This window comes from Aedes albopictus, chromosome 3 (genome assembly GCF_035046485.1).
Source record: "Aedes albopictus strain Foshan chromosome 3, AalbF5, whole genome shotgun sequence".
NCBI classification, from domain to species: domain Eukaryota; kingdom Metazoa; phylum Arthropoda; class Insecta; order Diptera; family Culicidae; genus Aedes; species Aedes albopictus.
This window is the reverse complement of record NC_085138.1, coordinates 293,240,399-293,253,459: the sequence shown is the minus strand read 5'-3', so window position 1 is coordinate 293,253,459 and position 13,061 is coordinate 293,240,399. Positions and strand designations below refer to the sequence as shown.

At 37.7% G+C, this 13,061-nt stretch overlaps 2 protein-coding genes across 5 annotated transcripts in view; one reads left to right on the top strand and one right to left on the bottom strand.

Moving 5' to 3' along the window:
* LOC134290779 (uncharacterized) overlaps positions 1-13,061 on the top strand; it is a 483,651-nt gene that overhangs the window by 287,098 nt on the left and 183,492 nt on the right. The gene's annotated exons all lie outside the window — the stretch shown is intronic.
* The window catches only part of LOC109415941 (retinol dehydrogenase 14), a 56,466-nt gene that overhangs the window by 10,842 nt on the left and 32,563 nt on the right, over positions 1-13,061 (bottom strand). For all 4 annotated transcript variants that reach the window (XM_062861309.1, XM_062861312.1, XM_062861310.1 and 1 more), the window contains exons 2-3: positions 632-778; positions 238-376 (exon numbers count right to left, since the gene is read on the bottom strand). In XM_062861309.1, the coding sequence (XP_062717293.1) occupies positions 238-376; positions 632-754 (262 nt within the window). In that variant the 5' untranslated portion in view covers positions 755-778. The remainder of the gene's footprint in view (positions 1-237; positions 377-631; positions 779-13,061) is intronic.

Sequence of the window (13,061 nt, the reverse complement as noted above, 5' to 3'; positions counted from 1 at the left end):
TTGAATTTCGAAAAAAAAAAACGAAGATGATACTGCCAAAATACTCGTTTATAAAATTATCACAAAAAATCTCAACTTAAATACACCTAAACCTGTACTGTTAGCACCTGGCCCAATCCGAACAGGGAAAACCAATGATTTATCCAACCAGTTAATCCCCGTAATTAATTACTCCCTAAAGAAACGACCACCTCACCCAAGTCTGAAAAAAGCGCACACAAAATCAAATTCACTTACCACGTGCTTTGGCTGCGGTTTCCATATTCCGGCAAGCCATGATGACGCGGGCACCTCGTTTGGCCAAATCCCGTGCCGTTTCCTTGCCGATGCCGGAGTTGGCCCCGGTTACGATGACGGTTTTGCCTTCCATGTTCCGCTGCCGGTGATGGATGAGGATATTCAAGAGAGAGTCAGAAAACGGAAAGTATAGACACCCACACATGGAGGTGGGTGCGAATAAATTAATCCCATAGATTAATTAACGCTGACCGAGGGCGCATCATTCTTCGGTCCCGGTATTCAATTGCGAGGTCACCCCCCAGGAGGATCGAAAGGATTTTAACTCCTCCCCGGACGGACGGATGCCAAGCCATTTGGGATGGGGGATTGGTACGTAGTAATTAACACTTACACTGGATGTGATTTTTCCAAGGGTGATGTAGAGGTAGTATTTGAATATGGATAGGAATACTGCTATGGCCGTTATCACGTACGCTACTATGCTGATAGGACTATCCCAGACGAATGATGACATCGCTTACAATGTGACCGGGGATATCTGCGGAAGGAAATTGGGAAAATGGGATTTTCTTTTAGCATGGTATCGATCAAAAGCAGGCATACAAATATAATCAATTTTCTCCTATGTAAGGTTCTTATTGTATTTCACAGTAGGACTCTTGATATATTCTTAAGATAATTCGCTATAGTTGGGAACGCTGTTACCGGTTATTTGCATAGTAGTCTAATTAGTTTTAAAATTCTCAATATTTGGATTTAATTTTTTATGGGAAAATTTAAAGCTCAACTTATGTGCTGATTCAATTTTTGTTGTGTTATAAGAAACAGCATCTACTGTATGGCAATTTTAAGTCATGTGTAGGCCCTAGTTCGTAATTTTGACTCCACCCCAGTTTATGAAAACATTTAATGCCGCACATAAATAATCACGAATGATGGCTAATTTATGTTCAAAGCAAATCCTCCTAGCAATCAATGAGGCTTAACAGACTTCGAACATGTCACGCGATCTGCGCACATAACCAAAAACCGTGACCTGATCATCTGAACCAAAATGGACCGTGCCAAGGCTTGCATTGCTTAGGTATGGCTTGAGCTTCGCGGCTTTGGGAAAAACATAACTTATCCGCCCAAAGCATGGGTGACGGAAGAGCCGACCAAAATAAAACGAGAGCTTTGAATAACAAAAAAACGAAATCATTGATTGTCTGATTCAATTGGTTGGTTACAAGGTAGGTACCTAGCCCGGTAGGCCTTGAGACGAACATCATCGTCTCAAAAGTTTGACGACGAGTTTCGGGCCGCCGCGCGCCGGTTGTAAAACCTGATTAGGGTCTATGTTGAAATGTGCCGTTCTTTTCGAGAATTGAAAGCATTGTTTCTTCATTCAGAGGTGAACGCAACTTTTATTTGATTGTTTACCAATTTGTAGTAGATTGCCGGAATAGTAGTTTCTCTACCTGATGAAACCTGTTTTGCGTTTGAGAACGTCATTTTTGATTGACCCTCTTTACCAACCGCTTGTTGCCGTACCCAGATGGTGTGTGCGAAATACGCATTGATTGATTTCATTGCTTGATTGTCGTGTGCCCTACGAAGATTTAAATTTTTCGAAATCAGTTGTGATGTTATCCTCGTTTAACCCTCCTAGGATGTTAGGATTTTCGCACGGGGTTGATGCCTTCACTACACACACACCGTTGCAAGTTGCACAATGAGCCTATTATCGCGTTTATGAAGACTACACATTTTTATGCATTTATCTTAAATTTTGAAAAAAAAAGATTGTTTCTTCGGGAAAGTCATCCCATGAGATTTTCTGAAACGCATCTAAGATCTCCAGGTACCTTTCCCAGAGAGTCCCAGAGAACTCCTGAAACGCCTCTAGGACAACCCGAAGCACCCAAGAGACCTCCTGGAATCTCCCAAATCTCCCGAGACTACCTGAATAATGATTCTTCCAGGAATTTCTCAAGACGTTTCTTCAGAAATTTCTCCAGGTTTCTTCAGAATTCATCCAGGGATTCTTTCACGGTTTCTTCCAGGGTTTGCTCCAGGAATTCATCCAGGAATTCCTCCAGGGAGTCCTCTAGAAATTTCCCTTGGAATTCCTCCAGTGATTCCTTCCCAGAGTTTCCTCCAGGTATTCCTTTAGGAATTCCTCCACGTATTCATCCAGGAATTCCTTCAGGGATTTCTCTAAAAATTCATCTAGGAATTGCTCCGAAAATTCTTTCATAGGGCCCTCCCAGAATTCCTCTTGAGATTCCACCAGGAATTTAGGAATTCATCCGGGGATTGCTCCAGGCATTCGTCCAGGAACTTCTGAGATGCATTAAGGAAATCCTTCAGTTATTTCTTCAGAAATTCCACCAGGTATACTTTCAGAAATTCCTTCAACAATTTATCCACGGATTCCGCCAAGAATTTGCCCAGAAGTTATTCCAGAATTTCTTCCAGAAACTCCTCTAGGAATTGCTTCACGGATTTCTCCAGGAAATCTTCCAGGGATTTCTACAAGAATTCCTCAAGACATTCCTCTTGGAATTCGTTCAGTATTTCCTCCAAGGATTTCTAAAAAAATTTGTCTGTGAATTAATCCAGGAGTTGCTCAACAGAATTCTTCAGAAGCTTCTCCACGGATTTCTCCCATTATTGCTCTAAGGGTTCTTCCAGGAATTCATCCAGGGATTGCTCCAGGTATGCGTTCAGAATTCCTCAAGAGATTCCTACAGAGTTTGCTCCTGGTATACTCGCAGGAATTTCTCTTGGCATTTCTGAAGGAATTCCTCCAGGGATTCCTGCATTTAATTCCTTCAAAAATCGTCTGGAGATCTTTTCAAAAATTTATTCAGGGGTCAAAATTTCAGAAATCCGTCCATCATCTTCCCAAGATTTTTTCCAGGATTACCTGAAGATTTCAAGGGCAAGCACGTAACAATATTTTGCAGTAATGTTGCTAGAAAATTCAGAGGTTGTTTGGAATATCCATAAAAAAATTCCCTTGAAAATTATCATTTAAATTTAATTTCTCGGCCATTTAAGAAAAAAAGGTGTACAAAGCAGTGCTATGTACTTATATAATACTGATTATAGCATATTTACAAACGTAACTAACAGAGTAAATTACTTAGACCATTTTGGACAAAGATCTTGGAAAGTGTCACAAGTTGAGAATAGTCTTCTATAACTATCAACTTGGGGGTGGAAGCTCAGGTAAAATATTATCTCCTGGGCGCCCATTAAAAACACCACCCCCGGCGAAGACTGGCGCTTGAGCCTAGCTATTTAGTTGGCGGAAATGCCAATGCAGAACCCGTAGCTTCCGGGAATGTAATCCCAGCTCCCTGGGTTAGTGGGTTGGTGTCAGGCCCTACGAGCCAATCGTAAAAAAGACTAGCACCGAAAAATCAACAAGAGAAGAATGCGAACCGATACCAAGGGCGACGACCACAGCGACGAAAAGGGACTTGCGATTGGAAGCTCGGTACGTGAAACTGCAGATACCTCAACTTCATCGGGAGCACCCGCATACTCGCCGATATACTGAAGGACCGCGGGTTTGGAATCGTAGCGCTGCAGGAGGTATGTTGGACACCCAAGTAACACAACTTGTTATATAACAGTTAAAAATGCACGTTTCATACTAGGTCTGATGTATTTTTCTTGCATTATAAACATAATATGAAACACTTATATATTCAAAACAGCGCAAAAAATGGCGGCTTATAAAACATCTTATAAGTTATACAAGATGTATACCAATACACTTATAGTACTAATAATTCCGTTCCAAGTACATTCCACCCAAGGTTTCGATTGTAAATAAGCTATTTGTCATAATCAACAACTAGCAGACAACCTTTATAATACAATCATGTTCATTAGTTGGAATAAGGTTATTTTCAAGCAATATTGCTTATAGAATGCTTTAATATAACAAATCATAAGCATTTGTTGGAAATTAGTTATTTGAAGGTAATAATAGGTATGTTCTGCCAAACAGAAATTTTGAATTTACTCCACGAAGAGCTGTCAGAATTACTGCATTTTTACATGGAAGGAAGATCATCAATTTCTTCATCCAATGGTAAAGAAAACTCAATTTTTCAAAAAATGGTCTTTGATTCGGTTTAGCTGAACCCCGACCATATAACTTGTGGAAACCTATAATACAAGACCAATATGAATATAAACTATGTATTATTATCAATACGTACACGAGTCGTATCAACGGGCACAAAATAATTGTATTGATAACTGCTACAACATGATATTTTTCCAGATGATGAAGGCTAGGCTCATATGTGAGAGTTTATAAACTATACTGACAATATAATTTATAAGCTCATGCAATAAAGGCGGAGTTTTTTCACATTCGCTGCTAGTTTCTTGGTGAAACTTCTTGTTTTACTTCATCAGAATTCAAGCGCCACTGAGTATAATTAAAAAATTAACATTAAAATTATGAAAATTGGGGATATTTCTCTTAAAAAACAATATGGCAGCTTTCAATAAGAATTACAGTATCGGTTGAAAGTTTTAGGAATAATAAAAAAAAACAACCATAGCTATAGTTCAATGCTGATCGTACTTCAATTGCGATTCAAATGTGTTAATTTTTTTCAGAAATATTTTTTCAGCCGAATAACAATAAAATTTAAAAGAAAAGAACGTTATTTTGAATCGCTTTTTTATTTTTGTACTTATGCTTTTAGGCGGTGCTGTGATTAGCATATTTTTTTTCCGGTGGAACACAAATCGCAATTCAACCCCAGTATTTTGGTTGTAAATAAGTTAAAATGACGTTAAAATAAGTTTCCAACAACTACGTTGCAAAAGATTGAAAAAGTACTTATAATAACGGAAATAATACATTTAAATAGCATCTTCCTAGCTTGTTCGTACATTGGTTTCAACTTTGTTATGGAAAGAATTTCTCGACACCAAAATAACTTATTTACAGCTTATCTTTCAACGCGGCAGAGCTGTATCTGTCAAATGTCAAAATATTTTCATTAGCAGTCACGGTACTTGTTTTGTTGGTGATCCGTCGGAGTTTTTTTTTTTTTTTCGTTTCCACGGGATTCCTGGTGGTCGATGATTTACCCGACCATCCCGTGTTCGGAATATCCTTTAGCAATGAACGGCTTTGCAGCTCGTGGGATTTTTGAGATAGGGGCATTCTACATTCCGATGACCATCGGCCACCACCAGGTGACGTCCGAACAGCTACGGCTATACTAACACTTTCACGGTGGCCGGAGTACAAGCGGTGCGATATTGCTTTGGAAGTTGGATCTGGCCAGCAAGAACATTGCAGTAGTAACGATTTGTAATCGAAACTGGCACAAAAAGGCCGCAGAGAGTGCATTGTTTTAAGGAAAGATTCATGTGGCTACACTTGTTTGCCATAGTGATCAAAACATGGGGTGTACTGGCAAGAGCAGTAAGCTTGATGGATGCTTACCGAAACCATTTAATATAGGGGAACTTACGTATTTTCGGCAGTTTTGTTCTCTTCGTCATGAGGGGTTTTTTGAATCCTGTTGACCTCAGATTTGGCCTCAAATCCTTCCCAACCAAGCTGAGTTATATGCCCAAATTTCAGACAATTTGGCCGACAAAAACCCCCCATGACGAAGAGAACAAACCTGCCGATAATACCCTTTGTCACCCTATGTTGATAAAACGGATTACTTATCAGCGCCAACAATCCATAGCAAATGCAAAACTTTTCATACAGAAACTAACTTGAATTTGTTGATTTAATAGTGCTTTATAACTGTAAAAGTAGCCAATTTCACACGTTATTGAATCAAAGTATTTTTTATTGATGTTTGTTTTTGGCCAACCTAGTTTCAGCTTAATTACAACAGAAGAAGTTGTTAGATCCGCTTATAGTACTATTATAAAACTTCTTCTGTAATTTTTATTTCTGAAGATGTTTTCTGTGTTACTTGGGCAGGATCTAACTATCAACTTATACACTTATTATGCCAAATAAATGTCAATTATAGATCTATGTTTGTCATGGTGTCCGGCCATTTGGCCGAATGCCATTTGGCCGAATGCCATTTGGCCGAATGCCATTTGGCCGAATCATGTTCGAAGGATTTTTTTTTGACATTCTAACTACCAATATGGTCATAAGAAATATTTTCTTCTTTTAATCATAGGCTATTCTTTCTAGGTTTGACATTGAGGGATTAGTTGAAATTGAAACTGACAATATATTATCAAAGATTATTCCTTTTTTGAATCATAGGCTATTCTTTCGAGTTATACTGATGCGGAGAACAGTGGTATGCTCACTTAAGTTAAGTTAAGTTCGTCATTTATTTTTCGGTCAAACGGATTTCGGCCAAATGACCCTTTCGGCTAAATAACGTTTGGCCAAACGACATTCGGCCAAATGGCGTTCGGCCAAACCACCCGGAACCGTTTGTCATTAAGACGGTTGTGTTCAGATTTTTTTCTAATTTCCGTAAAAAGCGCTTTTTAGGTTTGTGACTGAACAGGTTAAGGTAGAAGTTATTCTTGATTTCAAGCATTCCTGGACACCTCACATTGAGTTAAGAATCAAGAAACTTGTATGGCCTTCGAGCAATGGCCTTTGGTACAGCTTGGGGTCTTAAACCCAAGTATAGCAAAGGGATTTATACAGCTGTAGTTCGACCAATATTGGCCTATGAATGTCTTGTGTGATGGCAAAAGGACGAAGTGAGAACGAATCAAACTCAGGCCATCTCCTAAGGAAGTGCCTAATTTTGCGATGTTCTTATTATCTCCCACGGCAGCATTTGAAATTCTCTTTGACGTTGTCCTACTACACATTTATCTTAAGGCCGGACGGGAATCGTCCGCCATTGCTCTGTTGTTGGTATGATGCAAATCTCAACTTCTACTTCATATTATTGACTAGAAATTTGATCGTTCATTTGCTCACTTGTGGTGCATAATCGACTAAAGCTTCAGCTACGTCAGTGCAGTGGAAATTGATATTTGCTTCTTCAAAATCGCGAGGCAAATTGTTAGAAAGAGAGGGAAGATAGGAAAAATTACACGTCGTCCCGTGCGGCCTCAAACAAGAAGTACTTTCTTTCATTTACCATCTACGGGTACTCGGTTTACTAGAGGAAACTCCTGTGAACCGCAGATCAACACCCACTGTTGGTAAATTGGGACAAAGTGGTCATTGCAAGTGATCTTTCAATTGCTAGTAATATTCCATATAGGACATTTTACATGAAATTGCCTTCCCGGGAAGAGTGAACATCTGTTATCTGAAGAGAAGTATTTCAGACGGCATCATATGTTACACTGATCGTTCCCTTCTCGAAGGTCGAGCTGGTGCTGGTGTCCTCTCTCGTGAGCTAAGGCTACATCAGTCTTATTCACTTGGGAAGCACTGCACCGTTTTTTTTTTCAAGTTGAAATCTTTGCTCTTATGTGCAGAGTGCAATCAGCACTTCAGTAGCACGTAATGGGCAAAGTAACATACAGGGGATTGCCAAAATGTTTAGGATAGGCAACTTTTTTTCTCCCACAAAAAAATTCAGCATGCTGTAACTTTTCATAGAGTGGATCAAAAAATCTCAAATTTTGACTGTTTGTCAACCTATTATATGTGCATCATTGGTACAAATTTGGGCTCGAATGATTGATTTTTCGCGAAGTAAGAAGTGTTCGGATAAAACACTATTATTTAGACAACTAATTTTTGAACTGTCATATCTCGGAAACCAGTGAACCGTATTGAATGAATTTTTTAACGTTTATCAACAATATATTGATATTATTGATACTTAATACGACGTTATAAAATGTAATATTTTCTCACGGCGAATTAAGTTACACCGGGTCGGACATCGTCCTGTCGATGGGCAACAACGAGCCCGAAACCGGTCGACTCAAAAAGGTAATTTTATCTCCTTTTTAACGTTGTAAGAATAATAAGTGTTGTGTTCCGTCTCGCGTCGCGTCTTATTAGTGAAGTTACACCGGGTTGAAATTTTTACCCATATAGAGGAAAATTAGTCAACAATACCACACAAATCCTACTAAATGTGTTCTTTCTTCAATCTTAACAGGCTCTAATATATCTGATTAGAGATAACTTGATAACAGAAGTGGAAAATCTTTGGATACCAACACTAAAATTTATTGACATTGATGTTAAAATACATTTTTTCGAGAAAAATCCAAAAAGTGTCAATCCATGATAACTTTTTTCAACGTTTCAAAAGTACCTATGTTTTAATAGTTTGTGAAGCCCGCACTTTTTATGTAGCTTTAAAATTGACCGATCTAGAGGTATTTTTTCGGATAAGCTTAGGGTGGTTCAAGAAAAAACGGTTTTCTGGTGTTAACTTATTCAGTTTCGATTTTTCATCAAAGTCGCCCAAGAAACACTTGTAGAGCATTTGAAGACACGTCGTTTCGTGCGCTGAGATGGTCGTTATTTCAGGCATTTTTCTTAAAAAATCATAGTTTTTTTGAAAAGTTTTTATGACGGGTTGGGGCAATTATAAAAAATATCTTTTGCCCGCATTAAAAAGAACAAATGTTGTTCTAAAACATATCAAAAAATAAGAGGGGTGTTATTTTTGTAACTCAAGTGAAAAATACTTGAAAAGTGCCTATTTTTTCTAGAAAATCATCAATATCTTTTGAACGGAATGACGTAGCAACATTCTCAGCGCACGAAAATGTGCGTTTTTGAAAGCTCTAAAAATGGTTCTTAGATAATTTTGATGACAATTTTGAAACAAAAAAGATAAAGTGTTTAAACTGTTTTGACCAAATTTGGAGCATTTTCCCATAGTTTTTATAGGGTGACGCTAGAACAAATCGTTTTATTGCTTTATCTTTTTTGTTTCAAATTTCTCGTCAAAGTCGCCTGAGAAACACTTTTAGAGCATTTTCGTGCGCTGAGAATGTTGCTACGTCATTCTGTTCAAAAATATTGATGATTTTCTAGAAAAAATAGACACTTTTCAAGTATTTTTCACTTGAGATACAAAAATAATACCCCTCTAATTTTTTGATATGTTTTATAACAACATTTTTTCTTTTGAATGCGGGCAAAAAATATTTTTTTATGTTTGCCCCAACCGATCATAAACCCTTTCTAAAAAACTTTGATGACTTATTCAGAAAAATACCTCTAAATCGGTCAATTCTAAAGCTACATAAAAAGTGTCTTTAGCAAACTTGCTCAAAATTGATAGATCTACAATTTTCCCGAATGTATACAGTTATTCTTGCAAATAAATCAAATTCTTTGAAAATATGGACCACCCTAATTTTCATGCACATTATAAAGAGGGCCTTATTATTAGGGACAACTTTGTAGAAGACCATATTGGCCTAAAAACTCATTTGAAGGCGTTGAATGCATCTTTCCTCGTAAATCTGGTTCGTGGACCACTGTGCACTGTCTGTCTGACCCTTATGAATTCGGAAACTACTAGACCGATTGTCATGAAAATTTCCATACAGAAGTTTTGTTGGGTTTGGGAAGGTCCTTGGCATGGTCAGAGACCCTTCCAGATGAATTTGTAGGGCACTTCTCTACGAAGTTGCGTGTCGAAAAACACAGTAGGCAGGCAGTACGATGTATGCCGGGATAGCCAGCTAGTTAAATATTAATTGTTATTAAAAAAAAAGTATTAAATTTGCACCACTGTGTAGACATAAACGGAACAATCAATACTTATCAAAGTACTTGAATATTTTGTTTCTACGAGAGTAAAAATGGTAAAAAATTGATTGAGTGAGTCAAAAATTAAATATATATATATATATACATGAAAAGATACACAAATCCATTTAATCCATGTAATTTTATTATTATGCTATTCTTCCAAGACATTATAATCCCATAAGGACAATATCCATTGTCCACCACACTTCACATAATTGAAACTGACTGAACTTCTGCAAACAAACCATCAGTCACCGACCATTCCAGTCCATTACTGTCACCCACAATCGCGGTACATATCTGTAACCATCATCATCATCAGCGCCTCGTAAATTCAAATGTGACTGCTGCAGTCGAGTCAATTGTTGTCTGATGGACGCCGGCAATGCTTTACTGCTAGGTACCTACTGATGGTCAGCACCACCTCAAATTGCACGTCGTCGTCGTCGCCTCCATCCAAGCGTTTACGATGGAAGGCGAAGCTTTAAATATCTCAAGGAGCTAAGTAGGAAGCTTACATGTAATTGGCAAAGGTTCGTCACTCAGAGTGAGTCCAAGAGAGAAGCACTTAGTTGTTAATATTTGCTCGGATGGTACATAAAATAATACACATACCAGTGCAGTAGGGTATTGTGCTCACATACCGGAATTTATTTGCGAAGATCCATGTTTGCGGAATTGATCGTATACGGTAAATATTGAATCGAGTGCAGGATTGGATCTGTTCAAGTCTAGGGTGTGCTGTAAAATTAAATTGATCGCAAAATGATCAAAGTCGCCGATGGAGAAAGTATTGTCGGTGTTGACCAGTTTACGTCCAATAAAATGCTTAACATTGCAATACCAAGTGGCAAAATGGGAAAATAGTATTTTACGGATGTATATTTTACATTATGCGTAAGACTTTCACATCCAAGTTTTATAATTGAGTGTTTTTATTGACATTGACTGTTACAATATTCGCATGTCCACAGAGCTGGAAAAAAAGGTTATTAAAATATGTTTGTAGAAAAAAATAGGATTTTGTCAAATTAAATAAGTTTATAAACTTAACTGTTACGATCATCCCATATTTTTTACGACATATTTTAATATTTCAAGCAAAGGTTTGACAAGTGTCAAATATGACCTTGGCATGGCATTTGACAGACATTTTAGGATTTTTACGGTCATAATGAATAAACTTTGTTTTTAAAATTAATTTAAAACCTTTATAAAACTCGAAACTATTATTAATTTTAAAAAAACTCGAACTTTCACTAGCTTTAATTTAAACTACATGTTCATTTTTCACACATCTGTACAGTTTTTTTTTTTGTTTTTTGAACAGCAATAAAAATTTGGGGTGTTCGTATCACCCCCAGTTCCCCTTGTGGATTCCAACATACAAATGTAATAAATTATTCCACAAATTGCGTATTTGTTAATCTGGTTGACCTGACCTTTCGACAGGGGTAATGACACCTCCAAGACGAATTATGCTGAAGATTGATACCCGCACACCGTAAATCGGCACCGCAAAGCAAGCAATTAATGGTAATTGTTTGTACTGAAGACGGGCAGACGTATCACGATGGGTCAACAAATATTTGAATGTCTCTACAATCATTGGAGAGGCTGGATGCGAGCATGAGAGCTCTGAATTTGGCAAGTCATGCCTTCAAGTTGTTGATTCATTGCGTTCCCGTCGGCTGTCATCGCTTTGTCCAGGGGAAGAGCCCTGAAAAAGTCGAATCGTTGGAATCTTTCTAGAATTTTTGGTGGATCGCGGATTTTGCCTAGTCATTACGATACAACTATTAAGGCCTATCCTGTTGACTAGGTCAAATGTCTGACAAAAAAGTCGATGGAATGTTCCCATAGACAACGGGTAACTCGGCGTTTTTATATACAATCCTGTCGCGTGAAGTATTTGGCTAAGCTTAGTCAACAGTATTGAAAGAATCACTGCCATTATTGCTACATTAAACGGCAGTGTGTACCATCGCATGCACCTAATTTAAGAATGATTAGGGTAAACGATCGCTCATAAGAAACGCAATTCACTGCAAACGATGCCTGCTCAAATCCAGCATATCTATTTATCACAAATCAGCTTAAGTCACATGAAACATGTTTCCTGCCTGCAAGGAAGAAGTCAGCGAATTTGATGGATTGGTTATTCGCTGTTGATGAACAATCGATCACATTTCTATCGCAGATCGGCTTTTGATTCGTGGCGTTTGTGCTCCTGTAGCTGTGACACGTGCTCTTCGAACGAAAAAGAATTCCATATCATAGAAAAACAGCATGTTATTGTTTCAAATACAACCAAGACTTTACATTTTATTAGACTCACCTCCATCGATATGAATTGAAGTGAATCAAATGAATAATCATGTTCAAACGTTACACCCTGTTTGCCAGGAAAGCCAAAAGCCAGACAGTCCTTAAAAATATCATAAAATTAATCCATTGTACATTAAAGACAAATTGAGCCTAGTTCGCAGGAAAAATAAAATGCGTAGAACAGCGGATGGGGTAACCTTGGTGCTGACGACCACGAGTACGACGGAAGATTCCTTCCTCATAGGCGTTTGTTGACGTTTCACATGGGACTGTGAATGGTCGGCCAGGTTGATTCGTTAAAGAAATACTAGCATTTATGGTGCCGGCAAGGGGTCCGCATGAGTAGGTATTGCTAATTGCCATTTGGCTGAGAATTGTTTTTTTTTTTATATCTGAGATAAAGATCATCCTTAATCCTCCATTCATTCGGCATCTTTTGAAATTTTAATAGATGCAATCGGAAAGTAACAAAACAAAGACAAAAAACAATGCATTTTATGACAAACAAAGTCAATACAGATACATAGTACACTGTCCCAAAAAAAATCGATGTTCGAAAAGTCAAGGTGCTCAACCCTTAAATGAAAGATATGCATATTTGAAGCATTTTTGTAGAACATTTCGATTTTCTAAAACAATATGTAGAGGTTCCGCCAGGGCAATTTTTGAAAAATGGCACATTTTCATGAAAAATCTAAAAAAAAACATTTTTTCGCAATATTTTTCTAACTTCTTAATTTTTTTTCAATTTTTTTTATTTTTCTATGGTCCTCTAGGCATTCTT